Source organism: Varroa jacobsoni, unplaced genomic scaffold (assembly GCF_002532875.2).
Source record: "Varroa jacobsoni isolate VJ856 unplaced genomic scaffold, vjacob_1.0 scaffold_1356, whole genome shotgun sequence".
Lineage (NCBI taxonomy): Eukaryota > Metazoa > Arthropoda > Arachnida > Mesostigmata > Varroidae > Varroa > Varroa jacobsoni.
This window is the reverse complement of record NW_019214258.1, coordinates 436,393-459,092: the sequence shown is the minus strand read 5'-3', so window position 1 is coordinate 459,092 and position 22,700 is coordinate 436,393. Positions and strand designations below refer to the sequence as shown.

The 22,700-nt window shown below is 47.0% G+C and overlaps 1 protein-coding gene across 1 annotated transcript; it reads left to right on the top strand.

Annotated features, from left to right (window-relative positions):
• Positions 1-508: 508 nt before the first annotated feature.
• LOC111269141 (uncharacterized) lies at positions 509-21,583 on the top strand. The gene is made up of 4 exons (XM_022848534.1): positions 509-1,343; positions 7,892-8,296; positions 15,110-15,896; positions 16,076-21,583. The coding sequence occupies exons 1-4, from the start codon at positions 1,058-1,060 to the stop codon at positions 16,182-16,184; spliced, it is 1,587 nt and encodes a 528-aa protein (XP_022704269.1). The 5' UTR covers positions 509-1,057; the 3' UTR covers positions 16,185-21,583.
• Positions 21,584-22,700: the final 1,117 nt, after the last annotated feature.

Sequence of the window (22,700 nt, the reverse complement as noted above, 5' to 3'; positions counted from 1 at the left end):
TGTCTGTATATCTGCCCGCGCCCAGTGTTCATATAGTGTATGCATACCCACTGTAGTAATCGTACTGACCCTGACCAGCATCAGCGTAACTTCGAGTCCCTCCGCGCGCCGCGGCTCAGTTGCCTGCTGCATTGGCTACGATCACAGCCAGTATCAGATGCCTGTTCAGCTGTGTTCTTTGCGTGACAGTACTTAGGAGGGGGAACGTGCAGCGACTGGCCGTCTGCATTTAGCGAGCGCGCAGGTCCGCTTCAAATACGTGCCTGCGTCCTCCAGTAACCTCGACGAGTGGGACAAAACTGGCTGGGCGTAGAGTCATACAAATGCTACGCACCCGTTGAACCTGAATCGGCTCGGCTGGGCTGCCGCCGCCGACACTTCCACCGCTACGGCCGCTGTCGCTGGCTTCGGAGAGGGCTGCGAGGGGAGAGGGTAGATCAAGGGTAAGTGGTGTGATTGAACGTGCTGGTGTAAGCCGCACGAGGGATGGTTAGTCCTGTGAGCGCTTCCCCGCTGAACAGCCAGCGTTGCGCGAGTAACGTTGTGGGGTGGTTACGGATGTGACATTTCAGTAGCCATATTTAACATACAGTGAGAGTTTCAGCAGCCAGATAGCGAACCACAAGTAAATCTATGCGAAATGGTAGAGGCTCGTGCGACGTATGCCGCAGTACTTGTATACGACGGTTTGCGTCTGCTACGGCTACTGCCGTAACGGTAACGACAGCAGATCACTGGAGATAATACTAGCTAGTCTCAGAGTTCAGTGTCGTGGATCTTTGTCAAGTGAAACCACTTAAAAAGTGGCAGTGTCTAATACCCGTTCGGACTAGGTATACATGTTCATACATACATGCACAGGCTATAGAAGTGGCGACTTTTCTGCAGACAAAAAATTGCAACAGAGTCCTACTACTGTTACTGTGGTGGTTGTTTAGCAAATTTGTGATCGTCACCCGTTAGCTGTGTATGTATAGTGGTGATTTGTTTGACTTCAGATAACTAAACCGAAACAAGAGTGCAGATTGACTGACGAGCGCACCTCGCGGATTATTAAATGGGTGCAGTCAGTGTGGACTTAACTCGGCTATTGTTAGCGGCAACTGTCGGGAATAAGTTGAGAATGGCCGCCGAGCAGGTGGTGCCTGACCAAAGTCCGAATTCGGACGCCGACTCGATGCTGTCATCGGGCGAAGAGAGCGAAAACGAGGTGCTTGACCTGCACATTGACAGGTCGCGCTCTCCGGCTAGCTCACCGTCACCACCCCCACGAAGGGCGCCGTCGCTCATCTCGTCCGATCCTAAGAGGACAACCTTCAAGAAGTCTCTAATGAAACGATATTGTAAGTTCGTTGTCTTTATAATGGCACATTGTATTCCATAGATAGATACATGAAAGTTGACACTACCAAAGGCACCGTTGCTCATCGATCATCTGCTATACCCCAACTGATGCTATTAACAATTTATTACTATTATTATTATTATCTGTATTAGATTATAGCAAAAGTTTAGGAACAGCATTCGCGATTGTCAGCAAGCAGTCTGCCCTCGATTCTTCTCTAATAATTAATATCTACATGCACATACGCCTATATATATTTGCGTGTGTCTGTGTGTGTGTGTGTGCCTGTGTGTGAGTGTATGTGTATATAGTTGCAGAGAAAAGGGCGGTATGCAGAGTTGAGGCAGTTTTACCTCTTTGGCTTTTTCAACTCCCTCCCCACTGGGTAGCTGCCTGAAAACTTTGTCCTCAGCTTCGTCCTGTTTATTACGAAGGAGATATAGTATTTATAGAATTATTATTGTCGTTGTACGAGTAGTAGCAGTGATAGTAGTAGGTAGAGCACAGTCCTTCCTCGTGGATTAAGCATCTTCGGCGTTGGCCCTCCTCTTTGTGAGTTGCTTGGCAATTCCCTTCCTCGTGGCGCTGCTATGGCAGCGGCATCATGCCGCTTGCCTGCTCTCAGACGCTTAGATTGCCGTGGCAGTGGTAGCAGCGAGTTCCGCCAGAGCATCGGTGCTATCGTATCCGTTTGCTGGCTGCTGATGCTGTTGCTACATGAGAGTCTTCCACGCTTCCGTGTCTTCTGACGCCTGTCTGCCTGTGTGTCTATCTGCCTGCCTGCTTTCGCTTACCTGCCCTAGGAATGCACACGCTTTTCTCTCCTGCGGCACACCGAGAAAAAGAAGAGCTTTTTTTCGACGTGCCGTGGCGGCTGCTGCTGCTATTGCCGTCACTGGTGTTGCCTCCGTCACAACGAGGAATCGAACAGCCGTGGAGAGAGGAGTCGCTCAGCCAACAAACGCACTGTTACCCTGCTGCTGCGGGTGCTGTTAGCCAGCGAGCAAGCTGAACGGCGCTACCGCCTTACTCTCTGGGTCAATGGCACGGCGCGTTTCAAGGCCAGTCTCGCGCATGCTCCGGAGGGCCTACGGTGCTCCTTTCGGGCCCCACAATGCTAGTCGATATTGTACGGCAACGGCGACCGTCGCGGTGACTGGTCTCTTAGGAAATGGGCGAGGGCTGACACGAGTCTCTAACCCCTTCCCTAATGCAGCGGGGTGGGGGATCAAGGGGCAGAGAGAAGAGAATGAGGGAGCGCCTTAGGGATGCGGACATACTTTGCTAGCAGCAGTAGGAGGGTAGAAGAATGTTAGACCCGTACTCCTCCTTCTCGCGGCAAGCATACGAGATGTGGTTCGGTTTATAAGGCTTGGAGCACAACCTCAAGTTGGACAAATGGAAGGGCTAGGGAGTGCGAGTGGCTTTAAGGGATAGTGGAAAGATTGATTGGGAGGCATCGCTGTATTGGGAAGAAGCGAATAAGAAAAGAGCCTGTCGTCCGGTTACTCCTTACCCGTTCCAGGAAGCCTGCCCACCGAGGCTCCAAGCGGAGTGGTCGGCGTATGGCGCGATCTTGCTTTTACGATTCCACTTTTTGTGGCCGTTTCTAAAGCCCACCAACTCTTGGAGGACAACCAATCCAAGCGACGTTCTAAGGGAACGGTCGCTTGGTGGAGCGGGTGGGCAAATGACGACCGGAAAAGCGCTAGCCCATAACAGACGGAGTGCCTTAGGTAGTGGTCGCTGGTTGATCCTCCACACACTATCGTCGCGTGAGCTAGTACAGCTTGCCAGCGCACAGAAAAGAAGAAAGGCCAATCCGTTGGAAACGGACTCGAAGAGTAGCTCGTATCTAAACGCTGAGAGACGGCAATGGCGTTACCTACGCAGTCGTTCATCCATTCGCTAAATCGACTCAACCTGAGCTGAGTCGCGTCGAAAATTACTGCGGAAACATAGTTCGAAGTATACTGACTTAGATTGGGGTGAGTTGGCACTGCTTAGTTGCGTGAAAGTAGCGACAGACGCGCAGGTTGGTCGGTGGGTTGGTTGGCACTCGCTAGGGACAGCTAGACGAGAGCGAAGTAGAGAGAAAGAAATGGTCCTTACATACATACGTAGGTGGATAGGTCGCTTTGACTTGGCAGCCCTTTTTCAAGCCTTAGCGTTCTTCTCCTATAACCCAGTTTACAAGAGCCTGATCGTCCAGCGCCAGCCTTGGAGCTGTGGTGAATAGTGCTGCGTCTGTTGTTGCTTTCGCTGGACAGACGTTTAGAAAGTTGAAGTAGGGAAACTGGTTGCCTGACAGCCAGCAGGCATTCTGAGAAGCGCTCTCCTTTGCGACGGCGATAGAAGTCGTCGTTATGGCGGTGGCGGTGATGGTAGTCTTAACCAAGCATTACTCACCTCGCTCACTGCCTCTCAGGACGAACTCACCTGGTAGTTGCGTCCTTAGCAGTACTGCAACCCACCTGGGGTGCAGTACTGCTAAGGAGCTGGGGTGCTCCCTCGGGAGGAACAGCCTGAGCTCCTGGCTTATTCCTGCTGTCGCTGCTGCTGTTACTTCTTATCTGCGGGATGCTCCCCGGGGCTATTACAAATGGCTCTCACAGCCGACAGACAGACATTAGGAGGTGGACTCCCTGACTGACTGGCTGGCTGGCTAGCAAGCAATAACAACCAGCGAATAGTTGAACCCAACAGCCAAAGTATGGGTCGTAGCATTGCATGCAAGAAAAGGAAACGAACAGACAGATACAGCTTTAAGCAGTGAGAGAAACAGCTATAGAAAACTTAGCCCCATAACATCCTGAATCACCTCCGAGACCAATTCACAGTCCAGAGATGTATGAGAGCAGAGGCAGGCGAGTAAACGAAAACGCCCCGCACCAACACGTACCTATACATGCATACACATACTAGCGGCGGTCAGTCAATCGGCGGCCCTCATTACAATTTTTATCACGAGACAGACATAATGGTGCAATGTACTTTCTACAGAGGTCGGGGCAGTGATACTAATCGTCAATTTTGTACTTGCAGATACGTGGTTTGTATTTGTAAAAGTGGCAAATAAAAATGAGCAATGAAGAACTGCTTATAGGTGTGCTCCAGTCTATAACTCTTGTATAAATTTAATGTATATATGCAGTGGTCTATGTATGTTCGACTTGGCATCGAGATGGACGGCGACCACGTGTCGTAGTCCTTGGACGCTCATGCGAGCTTCCTGGTTGGCCGTTGGACGACGGTTGGAAGTTTGGCGAGTCTCCATGACCCAGTTCCTTCTCCAGCATGAGCAACGGTCGTATAGTGGGACTGACGGATCGACAAAGAAGCAGGTTGCTTGCCATTAACTGTTGACTGTAATCTAGCAATTATCCAGGTACCCGCGCTGTCCATTTGCCGTCGTCATCATCGGCTAGCTTGTTCGTTCGTTCATTCGCTCGCTGTCGCCTAGAGGATTATATAAGTCGAAAGCGCATACTAGCACAATCAGCGGCAGCACCGAATGACGCGACGGCAGCAGTCGACGCGATTTAGCCGACAGCCAGCCAGGAAAATGCTGATGGTGCTCACTTTCCTTATAGCGGCATCAACAGCAGGACAGTAACAGACCGACAAATCGCGCGCTTATATTATTACCAGCATCACGAATATCACTACCAACTACCACGGCAGACTTCTGGTGCCAAGATGTGTGTCAAGACCAACTAACAGTAGTGGCTCGTCTAACTGCCGCTGCCGCTGTTGTCGCCAGTGTTGCGTTGTTGCAAGCAGCAGTAACGGCCCCCGCCCCCGCCGATACGCACGGTACCCGTGCCACGCTAGATTAACTATTGACGATATTACTAGTGCAATGCAAATACTATTAATAGATTGTTCTCGCTTAATCGTTTGAGTACCTTTATGGCAAACGGTCCCGCTGCTGCTACTGCGGCGGCATCTAAGGCCGCAGCCCAACGTCGGCAACGCCGCCAGCTGAAGTAAGGTTGAACGTCGAAAATACGATGAAACGGGTCCAAAGTTAGCATCCCTTCAATAACTTTTGACTTTGCTGCTATATGAAGAGCGAGCGAAGCTGCATAAAAGTAGGTGCAAGAATAAATAGTCGTTTATGACATTGTAGCTGCTGTCATCGCCGGCGCAACACAACAATACGCACGCATTCGCATAAAAGCGTTCATGGCGCCAATTAAATGGGGTTAAACAAACGCCATGCAAAACCGACAACTCGACTCATGACCGTCGAGTTTGCAATACGGAGCCTGTGCAAAGAGACTTCGCTTGTGAGCGTTCTTCATAGCGGCGTAGCAATAGGCACAACGGCAGCAGATCGCTAGGCCCTTAGCTGTTCAGGTTCATGCAGGACGCGATTTCAGTCCAACGGACAGTCAATTTACGTATGCAATTCTAGTCGGAAGGAATGTGATAAATCCACGACGGCTGGTCGTTCCCATGTCAGTCAACCATCGTTCGGGCCGTCATCCTCGTCGCTACCGCCGCCGCCTAGTATCGAACAAGTCAACAGCAACCACTGCAAATGGACGGACCTGAGCTAATAGTAGCCGATGATCCGTCTGTCCAGCAGCAGGGGGCCTCTCCCCCTCTGACTGTGCGTGCTCCATTATACGCCGATGACCGGATTCGGTAGCAGCAGACAACAATGTTGGCTGAGGATATCTGTTCGGGCAATGCTGTATCCGTTCACACGCCTCCGTTGAACGTCCCGTTTAGGATGCTCATACCGAATTGAAATCTAACGAGCTATATAGTAGCGAGCCTGACTGCTACGAGCGAATGCTGACTGCATGCACAAGTTTAATTAAAAATACTCATTCTATCTAAAATGGGCCTTTCTTCATACCTTTACTTACTATAAGCGTTACCACTGTCTATGCTGAATCATCGCTTGTACTTCAAAATGACAACAACTAACTTCGTGTACAATGAAATAGAATTACGACACTGTCTCACGTTGAAGTCCGAGACTAAACGCATACATATAGCGGTTCTATATAGATACTATACATATCACAGGATCCGTGATATCGCTAGCTACACAGTCAGTCTTCACCAGCGCCAACGTCGCCATGTGACGATGATGATGTAAAAGGAAAACACTGACGGTTAGTTGATGCGTGCGGAAACGCGGAAAGCGAAGCTGGCTCGTCCGTTGACGTCGCCACTGCCGCTGTTCTAGCTTTGCGTAGTATCGTGCTGATGTTCAGCTGCAACGGCTATGACGACTACGATCCGGACTCTGCACGAATGCTGCGATCGCTTTGGCGCTAGTGTTGCTAATGCTGATGGCGGTGGGTAGGCGACGACGCTGTCGAGCTTTCATAACCGCCGCTGCCGCCGTTACAACAGCGGCGGCAGCAGCAGCAGCAGCAGTAAACAAGAGCTGCGGCCGCTAAAGCTTTCGTCACTGGCGTCAGTGCTGTGCGCGGCGCGAGGTTCACAAGCGGCACTCTAGTTGCGGCTGCTGCTGCTGCCGCCGCCGTAACGAACGCCAGTCGCTGCAGCATTGCGCGAGCTGTTCGGGTCTCCTGTGAGTCGCAGTACTCAACAACAACAACAGCCACCGTCAGTGTCATAGGCGTTGCGCAGTGGCCATCGACCAGCAGTCACTTGGTCATACGCAACGGCTCAGAGAGCAACCAAACAAGCAATTTTCAATAGCACTTCTTCAACTGCTTGCTTAACTCTTTTATCGTCGTCGTCTTGTGCAAAGGGATTAGTGTCTGCCTTCAGAAGCGACACGACACAGTCACCGATCCAGCAGCCGGTTTCGAAAACGTAAGCACAGGCCAAGACGATGATGACGGCAGTGATGACTACTGCAGTAACAAGCGAAACGAACCGGCCGACGGACCAACTATTCGCAGGTCAAGCAAAGCAAAGCAGCTATCAGTTGTTCGTCAATCAGGTTCGTCAAGCATCGCAGTGACGGCGGTCAAGGCGGCGGCAGTAGCAGCAGCAGCGTCGGCATCCACTATAACTGTGACAACAGTAGCAACGGCCAGCCAAAACGACCAGTCACTTTCTGCTTCTTCTTCATCGAGCTCCACAGCGGCCACCCAGCTAAAAATGATTGCTCGGATCATTTTTAGCAAAAAAAAATTTGGAGCTATTTATAGGCAATACATAAATACGCAATGCAGGCACGTTCACAGTGGCTGACCGGCGCGGATGTGTAAGTACAAAAAAGCATAGCATGGGTACAATGAATTGTTATGTAAGATATGGCGTTCGAACGCATTGGCCTAAGGTGAGAGGAAGCACGGAAGCTTTCGAAAAGCTGCGATCGTAGTCACTCATATACATCATTTTCTAATGATTTTCATGTAAGACATATTTGAACTTCGTTATTGTAGGTAAACAAAGTACGATTCATATCAACTATCATGCTATCCATGCACCTAAATTCGTGCCATTAGCATGCCATTAGTGCCTTTTCGCACATAGAGCAACTGGAACAGGATACTCTGAAAAACATAACTTAACAGTTTATCTAAAGATTTAATTATTCATTCGCAGTTGATGGCGGAGATCTTTCCCGATCCCATAACCGACACAAGCATCAGGCTGCGGTGGATTCGGACTCGAAAAACGCCCTTCTCGTGCACAGCCTCATGCTCCAACAGCAGCAGCAACAGCACCAGCAGCAATTCATGGCTGGAACCGGTCTCTCCTCACTGCCGCCTTCACCCGCCGACTCAGGAGTATCTGATGTCGATTCATCATCCGGCCACCTCTCAACTGACGAGGCCGCCAAAACATCAGGGGTGTCACCCTCATCGTCATCATCATCATCGTCATCGTCATCGTCGTCGTCGTCGTCGTCGTCGCCGTCGTCGTCGTCGTCGTCTTCCACCTCTTCTCCTCCTTCTTCAACATTAACAACAGCAGCGACTTCATCCCGCTTGCATGGAGACCTCGGTGGTACGAAGGCTTTTCTTCTTCCATTATTATGATTGTCGCATCAGTGAACTGCAGCTCCAATTAACAGTCTATTTGTACCAGTTCGTGTAGCTACGTGTTTATACATAGATGGGTTAACTTGTTTATTGCATGCATTTTTCCAACCATCGTCGATACAGACGGATGACTCACTCTTAAGTTGGTACGCTGATGCAAGCAGCCGTTGTATATCGCATCAGCGCAAACTACGTTAAACTCTAGAATAATAGTAAACATCATCTTCATCACTCCCCACCGTCACCATCATCGTGGTCATTGGTGCAATTATTCGTGGCGTGTGTACGTAGACAGTTCGCAAGAGTTCGTCACTGCTTGTCCAAACAACAACTGACTGCTAGCTCGTCGCTAGCATAACAGCTGTATGGCTATACGATACAGTATCATAGATAGATTAAACTGTACGGTTGCTTCGTTACCTCAACGATGCCACAAATTACTTTACGATCAGAATTTGACCGTGAACGGACGCTGATATACTAGCCAACACTGTAGTAATACGCTTGGCAAATTTGAAATCGTAGAGACCAAATATGAGTTTTTCTCCAACACTTCTAGACGGCATGTGCGTTAAGTGGAGGCTTCGATATTTGTTGTACTAATAATAATAACATTATATACTCAAAAATTCACTGTAGCCGCATCGCCCTGAGGAGGGACGATGATAACGATTATGCAATGGCCCCGTCAATAGCATTGACGGACAACGATGCTGTTCATAACTAACTATAACCATTGTGTCCTGCTGCTGACAATGCAACGAGGTGCTACCACTGTAGGGTCCTTATCACGTTCATAATCGACCCGTCCCTTCGTGGTCTTGTTGTTACTCGTCGTCCCCTTCTAGTGCTTGCTATCGCCATCCTGAATTCATGGCAGCGACCTGAGTAGTCGTTCTACCCTCACCATCGCTGCTGTTACGCCTGGCTAACAGTAGCAGTTGTAGCGCAGAACCAACCGCGATGGCGCACTCGGTAGCGTGTTTACCTGCTAAACTTACCTAAGCGACATGTGGTGGTGCAGGTTCAAATCCCAGCGTGGCCACTGGCAACAATCGAATGTTGTCGCTACAACCACATACACTTAGATATATATTTCCACGTTGGTTGCGTTAACTGGGCGCTGCCATTCGTCGCTGACGCTTCGTTGTGGCACAGTTGCCAATGGCTGCTAATGGTATTGCGGGACTCCGAAATGGGACTATTGCATAATCGACCCAACGAGAAGTAACAGCGCCAGCGTTGCGGCCGCTGAGAACGCTGAAGCACTGCCAACAGCAGCAGCAGCAGCGGCAGTGGCAACCGGCAACGCTTTTGCAACAATAGCGCGTCGTTGCCGGTTGCTGCAGCAACTAAAACACCGAACAGTCACCGGACGCAACGCAACATGGCGATATGGAACGAACGCGTTGCATTACAGCCGCAAAGCTGCTGAGGAGATATATATATAGAGAGAGAGAGAAAACGGTGATTATGAGGATACTGTTTATGTTATTTCGTCAGTGGTAATGACTTTGAACTTGGAAGTCAACAACAAATTAAACAACAATTTCTCGGTGCCCTGAGCACACGGTTGTAGCGCTTCAAGCAAACGGGCCGCCACCGTGCCGGTGACCCAATAGTTGCCCGCGTAGGCGCTCACTATGATCGCACGGAGCCGCTATGATGCCGCCCCGCCAAACATTTTCGTCATGGTTTACTTGAAATTTGCTCCAACTGATATCAGTCCAATATTTCGACATTTCCGATCCGCTTCACCTGTCTGTTCTTTCTTGAAAATTTATGTGCGACCATATGCTGCTGTCGGCGATCCCATTTCTGCAGACGATCACATATCGTCATCGCCAAAAACAACGACATTGCGTAGCTATTTCCAGTAGTTTTTGTCGTGACATACCGCAGACGGGTCACTTAATCACCTATTTACTCTCGACTCGGTCGCTAGCGTCGCCATGTTGACGGACAATAGACGGAAGCAGTAAACCGCCTACGTCAAGTGTCTACCGCCAGCTTGGGGGTCGGGCGTCACTGCGCTGTAAATGATGCTGGCGACTGCGAGATTTCTGCCCGTCGCAACGGCTGATAGGAAGCCGTGGCACACAGTAGCGCTCGCTGAGAGCGCGGTACAGAGTGGGGTCACAAGGTGAGTTGCCGCCGTTGCTGCTATTTCGCACATTGATTGGATCGAAGTTCAACCTCCTTGTCATTATCGTCGCCGCCGCCGCCGTCGTCGTCGTCGTCGGCGCTACTGCCAAAATGGCTAGGGCTGCATCGGCCGATCCCTGGTCGAAATCTGATAGGAGAACGACGCTGTCTGGACAGCTATTCCGAGTTCGTATTCGCTGAATGTAGATGTGTGCGTATGTGCGTGCTTGAGTACGGGAATCAAACAACAGGGTGTAAGGGCATCGCGTATGACAGCATTCAGTGTTCAGTGTGGAAATAGAAAGAAACGTCGTAGAGGCCACAGCATCAGGGGAGCATACCAACCCGGCTTTATTTAGTGTTCCCGTTCAAGTGAGATGTTAGCAAGCTGACAAAATTGAGAGAAACGTGGAGAAAGATTGGTGGAAAGCTACGCCACTTCTGGATGGATCCGTAATGGCACTCTCTTTTCCTTTTCTTTGTATCCATTTTCCTATCTTTCCTCTGTTTACTAGTCAAACACCAGGTTCAACAAGTTGGATTAAGAGCCTGCTGGCGATAGTGGTCACACTGAAAATGAATTCTTCTAATTAATAAACAAAGCGCTATCTCGTCTCTCCTCTTCAGTTACGTATACGAGACGAAAAGGTAGAGTAAGAACGCACGGGCGTTGGCCTATATCATACTATGCTATAGATGGCTAAAAAACAAGCGAGGAACCGATGAGCGTGCTCACGAACGTACATGTATGCAGACAGTGGCTGCCCTGAAACCTTACCCGGACGCATTCACCCAGAAACACAGACTCACATCCAAGTCTGCACACGCGCGATACAGTGAACCGAAAGGCTTCTACGATGAGCCTACAAAGGACCATTTTCTTCCTACAACTAACGCTGCACGGTTGGAGCGGAATTGAGGTGAAGGAGTGCGGGAGCCCCACACCCACCGATGCGATGGTCCCCAACGAGAGTTCGTCAGCTACCTCTCCCCACGCGTTAGCTTGCTCGCGCCCCCAGCCATCCCCTTCCCCAGCGTCAGTCCACTCGCCCACGAGAATCCGGGGGAGCTGGGCTAGAACCACCCGTAACTCTCCACTCCCTCCTTTCTGTGTCTTTGCCAGTCGCTCCCGCTGGGGTGGCGACTTGAGGGAGATTGTGTGCGTGAGCAGCGCGGTGTCGAGGAAACCAACCGACCGCTCGACAGCCAACAGCGTCTGGGTTTGAATCGTCAGGGAATCCCCATGGAAGTAGAGGGCCAACCAGCGCTAAGGGAAGCAGGATAGTGGAGTACGGGAGCCTAGCAAGCAAACGCAGGTCGAGCGAGGGTCGATAGAGTGGTTAGGGCGATATGGGGGAACAATACCTACTTTCGACACCACCCACCAATGCCGCTGCGGCCGCCGCCGCCGCTGCTGCTATTCCCCGTTTGCTACCTCGGCTTCTTCTCTCAAGCCAACCCACGATCACCGTCACCGCCATCACTTCTCATCGCATGCCCAACGCTCATTGAAAGTAGAACGCGTAGAGCTGCGACTCATACGGATAGCTCAGCAGCGTGAACCTTGATAACACAAAGGAACAGGAAGAGCGTCGAAAACAGGAATGCCGCCTCTTGGCTGTAGGTTCTCTACCTTTGCCATGTCGATGCTCGTGGTATGGGGCATTTTGGGCGACGCTTGCTGGCACAGATACCACAGCACAGTGGCGAGCTGGCTGCACCAAAGAACCATGGTGGTTGGCGCCGCGCATGCGTCAGCGTTTCAAGGTTAGAGGGTCAGTAGTAGGAGGGAGTGTGGATGGTATCAGTGTGCATGAGCTCGCGTCTGTCTGTTCGCGTCAATGTGTATGCGTGTCTGGATGCATCTGGCTGTGATGGGGAGCAGTTGTGGCCAGGCGTCTATCAGGGGACAGCTTCTCTGGCATTAGTACCGCCATCGCCATCGTCTCTCGGTACGGGTCCCACTGGGTATCGGCGCGTCTCTCTGTCGGCTAGTCGCCAGGTCTGTTGTCCCTCTCCGATGGTCGTGCTGATGCCGTCAGTACGGGTCCATAGCCGGCTACCTAGCAGCAGCAACCACAGCGGTAGCAGACAGCACTCGTGCCTTCCTCACGCGCGTCAGCAGCAGCGCTGGCGGTATGGCCAGCCGGCAACCAGCAGGCGACCCGATGTTACACAGTGTTACGTAGGAGCTAGATGGCACGGCCAAGCCAGCAAAACCGTACTATCAACACTACTGTTACTATAGCAGCAGCAGCAGCAGCAGCAGCAGCACATCCTCTACGACATAAAGAGGGCGCTCGCTGACTAACTTGCTGAATGAGGTTTACTGCTGCTGCTGCTGCTATTAGCCTATTGTTTAAATGAGTGAGTGAGAAGAAAGGCAAGCGGAAGAGTCCTTCCTGGATGTATATGTACATTTACATATATCCTGATCGCCCATGAAAGAGTGAACGCTTTGGTTGGCTACAGTAATGTTGATCGTGACAACAATGCTAGGTGCTCTGTATGACAACGCCAGCATTGACGTTGTGGCAGAAGGAACCATTGGAGTGCCTATAGCGCTAGCATGAGCATAGCTAGGCAGACAAAGATAAGACGTGGCATTCCCAAGCTCTCGCATGCTCTCATAGGTAAACCCTGAAAAAGCTTGAACTTGAACCTTGAATAGCGAAGTGAGAGGCCCGACAGGTGAATTGGAAATCACTGTATATTGGAGTACTGTAGGTAGGCAGGAAGGTATAGCTGCTCTCTACGAAGGAGCAAAGAAAGAAAAGATCGAATGAGTAAGCGGCGGCGGCGGCGGCGGTGGCGGCGGCGGCCGCAGGAGAGAACCAGTGGAAGGGTTACTTGGTCGATTCGTGTGATCAAGGTCGCAATGCTTTCTTTTTATCTTTCTTGCTCGCTAGTTTTCGTCGTTTCATCGTTTGATTGTAGGAGCGGCTAGGTATTCACTCAGTGTGATCCACCCCGCTCACTTGGCCTATAGATATCAACCACCACAAAGCAATGACAATGTAGAAAAATAGCGACTTCCTCGATCGCGAATGCGAACAACTGAGTTGCATTATCATTATTGTGTTGGCTCATGGACGTAGAGAATAGGTTCTGAGAATAGTTGCTCCCATCGCGTCAACAAGGAAAGAAATCAGCAAAAGTACACAAAGGTTATGTGAGAAAAAAAAAAAGGAAATAGGGGAGTATACCATGTGAAGCCTGCTTTTCACATTGGGGGAAAAGAGTATTACAATCTTGCATCGAATATGGGAAACTTTTCTTCTGTAGGGATTAATTTGCATCTGAGTTGGCCGATTGCTCAGCCAGCAGGTTAACCGTTTGGTTATCAGCCGTTTTGCGAAAGCTGTTGTCACTTTCTCTTTGAAGTTTGTTTAAAAGGTCAGAACAAAATTCTGCGTTTCACGTTTAGCTCTCACTACGCTCACCGCCATATTCGTTCGTTTTCCGGTAGCGACGAAATGTAGATGTGTCACTGCCTTCGGTACCATGTAGGCGCACAGAGGGAATAGGGAAAATAAACTAGCCTGACGGAAGTATAATAAAGGCATAGCGCAACAACGAAAAGGGCTACAACGACGATGGCGACAGCAGCAGCGTCTTGTCCGGTAGCTTGGCTAGGTTGGCGTCTACTCCAGCCCGAACATATGTCGTGACTAAAGCATCTTTGTAATTCCAACAGCTCACGCTTGTTGGCATGCCAACGGCAGCAGCAGGAACACAAAGGAGGCACTACGTCCATGGAGTTACGTTTGTTAGAGATACGCTGCTCTGTTGCTGGCATTGGCAATTGTGATAGTACTGGTAATAATAAAGGCGGAAGGGCTATATTAGCTGATGCGCGATGTTTGTCGTTATCTTCCTCTTTCTTCGCCTGCGCGTGTTGTGTAAAAGAGAGCACCGTCTAAAGCATGTTGTTGACAGAACTAAAACACTCTCCAAGGTCCAGCAGACTAACCTGGACGTCCTCGTGGACGGATTGTTATTCTTGTTGATGCTGCCGCGGCGGCTTCTGACGTAGCTGTTGACCATTCGCTTAAGCGGCTGTGCGTCGGCAGCTTGTTTGAAATGTTCCGTTCACGCTGTGGCTACTCTCTGAAGCAATAGCAGCACTCACCGTATTTGTTAGCCTTTCGTAGTAACAGCAGCAGCAGTAAAGTCAGGGGCGAGAAAGAAAAGAGAACAGCAAGAGGCCCACCTCTGTTAGTGGCGACGCCATCGCGTTATAGCTAACGGCATAAATGGCACAGACAGCAACCGAGTGGGTGCATGGACCACGGCAGCAGCATATCTGTTGTTGTTTTGGCGCCCCCAGGGCCCCTCAAGGCTCATCTAATTTATCAGAATATATATTGGCACAACCACAACACACACATATATATATATATACATCAAGCTTTACGCACTTGACTATCACTACAAGCATTGGGTGAAAAAAAAGGCAATCAAAACACGATGCATATGACGATAAACGCTACATAACGTTGTCATTTTTAAATTCACAAGTTCTATTTAGCTATGAAATGCTAACAGATCTAACTTTTAGTACCAGATGATTCATCAAAGCCAATGCAGCTAATTTCTCCGTCTATGTCGTTATGTTTTTCGTTCTCTTCAGACTCCGATTTAAGTGGAATCTATACCGGCTCCACAACACTCCCCGCTGTCCAGCAGCAGTTTATGTACCGCCAACTGCACAGCGGAGGCCTACAAATTACGCCGACTTCGTCACAAAATCTACTCGGTTCATCAGGTTCGTTGCCATCCGCTTCGTCGCTCAATACCAACGGAGGATTCAGTCGGCAGTACGAAGATCAGAAGCCGTTCCTGCCACTTGCACTGACCAAGAATCTTCCTGCCTCAACACAGATCCTACCAGCGCCTGCCGCATCCCCCCACAGTCCAGGGGCGGGTTCGCCCCCTGCTGGTGGAACCAATAGCAATGGAGGCGGCAGCAACAACAGCTTCTTCCCCAACTACTATTTCACTGCCGGCCAGTCAAACGCTGCTAATCTCAGTAGTTTGTCGCCCCAGCAGCAATACTACCAGGAGGATCTAGGCTACTATTTCGCTGAAGATCTATCGACTGGTGGCGGCCTAAAAGCGAAGAAAGCGCCGGGTGCTCTTGGGCTTGGCGGACTCAGCCCGAAACGACCAATCAAGCCATACGATCCCAGCCAGTCCCAGCCCCTGAAGCGCAAAAGCCGCGAAGGATCGACCACATATCTGTGGGAGTTCCTCCTTAAACTACTTCAGGACCGCGAATGCTGTCCCCGCTTTATCAAATGGACCCACCGCGAGAAGGGCATCTTCAAACTGGTGGACTCCAAAGCCGTCTCTAGGCTGTGGGGTCTGCATAAGAACAAGCCAGACATGAATTATGAAACCATGGGTCGTGCCCTCAGGTGAGTATAAGTAAATAATAAGTCTATGTGTGCTAATTTAATATTAACTGATTAGCAGAAGTACGTATAGAACCACATACAATACACACACGTCCCCGCTTGAGCTAGTAATTTTCCAAGGCTCTACAAATTATCAATAACACTCTTATTTGTTGTTTCTCCTTGTTACTTGTTCGCAGGTATTACTACCAAAGGGGCATCCTTGCTAAAGTTGACGGCCAGCGCCTGGTCTATCAGTTTGTTGATGTGCCCAAAGACATCGTCGAAATCGACTGCTCAGGAGCCTAAGTTAGCCTCAAGGCACCTTCAATAATAATAATTAACCACTCAAGATGTAACCCAAAAGATCAAGATGCAACGTCGACAGCACCCCCGACTGAGTTACCACCGACTCGCCGGCAAGCAGCCCTTTCGCACCGTTCGTAGTGAACTGGTTCCGGACCTGTCAACCAACAACGAGGACGAATTTGGCATTACCATTGTTTTTAGATCCAACGAATCCACTCGAAGATATCCACCTGCCGTGGATTTTTCTCATACACTGCTCAGAAGCATGATAATTTGAAGCCTATATCTTGCCCCACCTGGCAACAGCGCGTCAAATACATACGTATATGTATCGGCTCTAGCTTAAAATTCAGGACAAAAGCCCCGTAGATAGATACCCCTAGTTCCCTTTTCCGCGGCTTTTTCTTCCTTTCTCCGCCCCGCCGGAGATCAAAACACTAACAACAAAAACGAGCGAGCGAGTTGACTTGCGATTTGGAGCGCCGATTTTTGTGCTGTCTATTGAAACAAACAGAGAAATAATGTCGCTGAAATATGTCAATCAACTGAACTGTGATTCGAGGTTTGAAATACGTCTTACGTGGGTGCGACTGTAGGCGTTCCGTTCACGAGCTATCATTGATCGTTTCCTGCCACCCTGCTCCTTGTAAATAACGAAACGACCACAGACCTGTTTGTGTGTCGTCGATAAGACGTCACAACAGATATAAGGTGGAAAGGATGCTGATAAAAGTAATTGAAGAGAAGTAGATAATGACGCTAGCGAGCAGCATGGCGATTTTACAGGAAAAATAACAACGGTGATGAGGTACGGCGTCGGAGTACCGCAAAATCAACATGGGGACACGATATAGAATGCAAACGACAAGGGGGAGAGGGGGAGGGATAAGTAACCGACACAGAGATTTCAACGTGACAACAGCGTAGAGAAGAACGAACAGCGCAAGAGACACAAGTGAATTAGTTGACTAGCCATATAAATATACATAGCTATAAATATATGATAGCTTACAGGATAGACAAATGCAGTAGAGTAATAATGATTGAGATGAAGAAAATAAGAAAAACCCGACAGAAAACAAAGATTGGACAGAAAGATGGTATATTCATAACAATAATAATAAGAATAATAATAATTATTATTATATTGATAATTGATGGACATTAAAGACGACGGTGATGATGCCACCAGGTAGAAGGCTAAGGATAATAGTAATGCTGATGATAAATATTATGAAATGAGATAATAAGAATACGAAACTAAAAATACACACACACACACACACACAAAGACACACACACACACACACACACACACACTGACACATAGATACACAAATACATGCAATTGATACCACATAAACAATAATTAACATTTACTTATAATAACTATAATGATGGATAAACAATGAAAGAAAGCTCGTATAAATGACGAAATATAACTGTAATCGATCACTATTATTATTATTATTAATATTGTGCACGATATAAAATAGACGACGTTAATAGAACGGTACAACAGTTGTGTAACAAACTCAGTTAATAGTACAGCGGAAAATGGAGTGAAAAAGAATAAGGCACAGGGAGAGAAAAGTAAGACGATTGCTAAGACGCAGTTAATGAAACAGCGACACACACGCGCACGCGTTCAGGGAATGATTATAACTTAGAAGAGGACACCGCGTTAAACAAAAATACAACAAGAACGACAACAACAAACACAGATACAGACGTGAAGGTTTATTATATCGACAATACGATGCTGTTCTATTTGCCGCATAAAACTGTGTTGCGTTCTCTAGGAGAGAGACACAAGTACCGTGTAGTCAATATTATTTTTGTAGTGACATTTGAAAGGCATCAAAAAGCCGACACTGAAACCGATAAGCACGTACGAGTACATGCGTATTTAACACGCCCAGATGTCTGCCCTCTATTTAGAATCACCCCCGAAAACGCTCATTTTCAGAAATCAACGACATTGGCAAACAGATACATAGAGGCATATCGAATCACTCAACCCAGCACACAATCAGACAAGTAACCAACTCTCTTTCAATTAGGTGCTGACGTGATGACATTTCGTCGCATGTATCTTATAGTATAATAACTATTCTTAGATGAGAGTGCTAAACAGGGGAACAGAACATCAAAAGGAAAATAAAGGAAAAGTATAAATAAACATCGATCATCTCGTCCCACACTTGCAGAGTGCTCAATCAATCTTACACCTACCACACGTGAACATCTCATAACAAATTCAGGATTGTCCAGATGATCGTCACAGATTGATATTGTACTGATAACACTGATGACATAATATAATGATGACTCTTCGTTACCTTTACTACTTTTCGTATAGGAACTGTTTGTTCTCTCCGCATAACCGACCGACTTGCTAATCTGAAAAGTTCAGCGGGGATGGAATATATGAGTAATATAAATATATGCATACATGCGCGACGGATACAGAAGGACATAAATCATGGAGCATTGCAAATAAACGGGATGTCGTTAGAAGCAGATGCCGAAAATAGATTAATATAGTGACGATGACGACAATGGCGACGATGTATATGGTGGCGTAATCTTTGTCTCGACCTGTTTTCACGGCCACGACGACGACAACAACGACGACGATGACGACGATGATGATGATAGCGATAATGGTACTCTTCGTTTTTCAAGAATCTCTGTCGATACTTAATGAGATAATACACTCTTCCCTATCTATGGATGAACATGTCGTTCTATAACAGTCTGTCACGTATTTATCACGCCAGCGCAGCGGATAGCAGAAAACACTACGAAAATGGCGCAGAACGTTATAAAGTTGTTCAGAAGAAAAAGGAGAGGAAAAAGAGATAGAGATATGCTATACTGTTGCTGAAGTGGCCTTATTTTTGAAAACAACAACTGCTATTACTACTGCTACTACCATTACGCTGTACTACTCTGACAACAATATTTTACTGACGTAAATACATTATCAACCAACGACCACCTCACTCAGTGAACATCCTCTGACACATTGACATAATACAGCTATTATATAAAGCAACGAGATTTCTTGACAATTAATAATAAAGTAGAAAGTTATTGTATCATTCTATCAAAAAAACTCGTCCCCCGACCCCAGTCGATGCGACAGTAATACTTACATGCCAATATCCATAAACACGCAGACACTCGTGAACGGCATCTCAATGTTGACAAAGACGTTTTGTAGATTGAAGCTGAAGTGACGAGAAGTAGTCAAACAATGGCCAGCGAATAAGTGAGAACAGAAGCATACAAATTACTTACAAGGTGATAATAATAACGACCAATCATGAAGAAAAGTCGGCTAACATAGATATATGGAAATAAAATATAAAACTATGGTAACAAGTTATACATACTACAACCAATATTGTTGCCACAGGCAGTAATGAAAAATATGACAGATACAAATTGTTCATTTATTTATCTTCTATTTATCAAATGTACTCGAAACATATTTTTACTACTTCCGCTACCCCATTTCAAAAAATGTGTCCCCATGTCAAGACCTGTAAACATCCAAGTAATTACTACATTGCTACTGATTACACAGAAAGCGAATAACGCCAGACATATACATAGACAGGTATACACAGAGAATCACACAGTCGCATCAAAAACAAAAGAAACACATACATACATAAATATGACGAGGGAATGAGAGCAGAAAAACACCCATACAGAACAAATATAAACTTACATACTGATAAGTACGCACGATTCTAAATAAATGAAAATGGGTCTATAAAAAGAATGTTATATAAGAACGAAGTTGGTTAACGTGATGGTGATGATAAATAGAAAGAAATATGGCATACTTTTTGGTGTCCACGTATTTTCGTATTGATCCTGGCTGAAAACGAAATGAGATGTTTTTCTCACTTGTGTACATTACTTGGACAGCTGAAAAAAGGACTGGCGAATTTTGCGTAAAACAAAGTAAGCAAAAAAAAGAAAGAGAGAATCAATACGCTCCCGTATTTCTCAGGCGCCCCAAATTTTGTAGACCTTTCCTGCGCCATGTTTTAGTGCGCTCCCGTTTTTAAACGAATTTTAGACAAAAATCGAGAAAATAGTAAACGACGGCGCTGCTTGTACTGTACGGCCCGCTAATCCTTATCCATTTATTTGGTTTCCTACGACTTCTACCACAAAAGTTGAATCAACAACATAAAAATGTACTACATTAAATAATACAGTCATCAACAAGTAAATGGTGTTTAGAGATCATTCGTTACCCGTCTGGTCCCGTCGTGAAGACTCTTTGTATTATTATTATTATTATTATTATTATTATTATTATTGTTATAAATTATTATTATACCACGCTTACGTCGTGTGAATCTTCTGTGCGCGCCTTGTGCTTAGCCGCACTTTGTGCCGAAAGGTTAGTCGGCTGGCTAGATTCCCAGGTCAGATCACGTTCTGTGTAATAGTTTTATTTTCGCTATCTTAACTTTCTTAAAAAAAAAATGGAGCAGTAAGAAGACACTTCTCCAGACATCGAACGAGGTAAAAAAAAAACCATGATGTCTAGACAGATTATAACAACAACTGTAATGATGATGATGATGGTGATTATCATGTCAAGGATGATAACCTGCGCTCTCTGACGAGCAGAGCCTTAGCTGGCAGTACCCCACCTCGATATACCTTCGATGGGCGCACATATAAACAGAGAAAAAGCACATGGGATACATTTGGCGCGGTCAATATGCCTCCTGCGCGCTGTAGAGAAAGCCTCAACTCAGTTTGTCAAATCTGCCGAGCGCAAAAATCACTGTCGCCCGCTTCCTCACACATACAGGAATACACATAGACACACACAACACAGATATAACCTGGTGTGCTACGTCGGGTTGTACAACTTATCAGACGTAACGGACAATGTGAACCGATTGAACATCGTGTGGGCGGCGTGATTCAATTTGCTGCCTGGAGAATAGAAGTTCAAGGGGGAACAGGATGCGTAGGATCATAGAACGGTTTCCAAACGACTCCACCCGCCGGCCAATGTTCTCCACAAAAGAAACAGTTTGTAAATACGTGATTTGGCGTGGCAGGCGTTGAGGGTGGCTCTTTTTCTGTAGGTGCCCTGTGTAACCGTGACCGACCACGAGGAGACAGTCAGCTAGTCATAGCTCTAGGTGTTTCTGTTGACCCAAATTGCGACGGCTGGTAGCTTCTTCTCCTCAAATAATGTCCCGCCGCGACACCGCCCCCGACGCCCTCACACACCAATGTATCTGTACATAATATATTAATAAGCATATGCTCTATATATAATATTATGCTCACGAGGCAGAAAGACTATATTAAATAAATGTTACAATGTCCTTGCTTTGGAACCCGTAAAATCCACCGATGTTTTCTATATTCATGGCGAATAGCATTTAAGAATACTTTCTTCATATATATATATATAGTAATAGAACTTGAACAAAAGAGCAGAATTCATATTATAGAAGTTTTAGCAGCGGAGGTGATGGGAGTAAAGCAGTAAGATGACCGAAATTGAACATCCTTCAAAGTATAATACACAAAAAATTAGGGTTGCTTCTTTGTTGTAAGTTCTGAGTTCTCAAAAGGATGTACGCTAGAAATATCAGAAGATGAGCTCGGCAGCAGGTTTACTTTGGCTATTCATTCACACGATGTTTTCCGATCAGTTCATGCGATCAAACATAATATGTCATCTTAAATCAGTTTCTTCTTTTACTGCTAGCTAATTTATCTCTAGCACCGTTGTTGTTACCAAGTTACTGAAATGTCTAGACATTTGCTGATGATGAGTATACGTCCTAGCTAACGCGATCCGATAGTCTCGTATAGATAGATATTAAAACAGCTCGCTGTCGTCCAAGATACTCTATGGTATCACTAAAAAAGAAAGTAGATAAAAGTATCCACCTTCGGTATTATGCAATAGCAATGGCAGAGTCTATTGAATCGGGAATTGTTAGAAAAGGCTTGCTAATGTAGATATATATATATATATATATATATACATGCCTGCCCTTCTATCACGCTTGAACGGTTTTGCGATGATGAATAGCTTGTTTTAATAGCCTCGTAACGCTAGAGACGCCGTCGCTCGATCATCATCATAATAATCATTCGACATCAATGATAAATGCTTATACACACTTTACAATGACGAGCTGTGTATGGGTACGCAGAGGCTCGCCAAAACATCCGTCCCTTATCGTAGTGTTTTTGTGTCAAGACATAGACTCCAACTTGCTAGATCAATAACGATAGTCAAAAAAATATTTTGTTTTTGGGCTTTCTTCTGCCAACATTTGGAACACACTAAACTTCCTAACTTACTTTATTTGGGTTTACACAACCATCCTTACCGTTCGAATATCATACGAGTTTCTTCCAGAATAAAACAGTCTTTTGCAAAGCGACTGATTTATAGATGCATCTGAAGACTTCTGCTCATCTGTTCTGTTTCATTTGCCTTAAAAG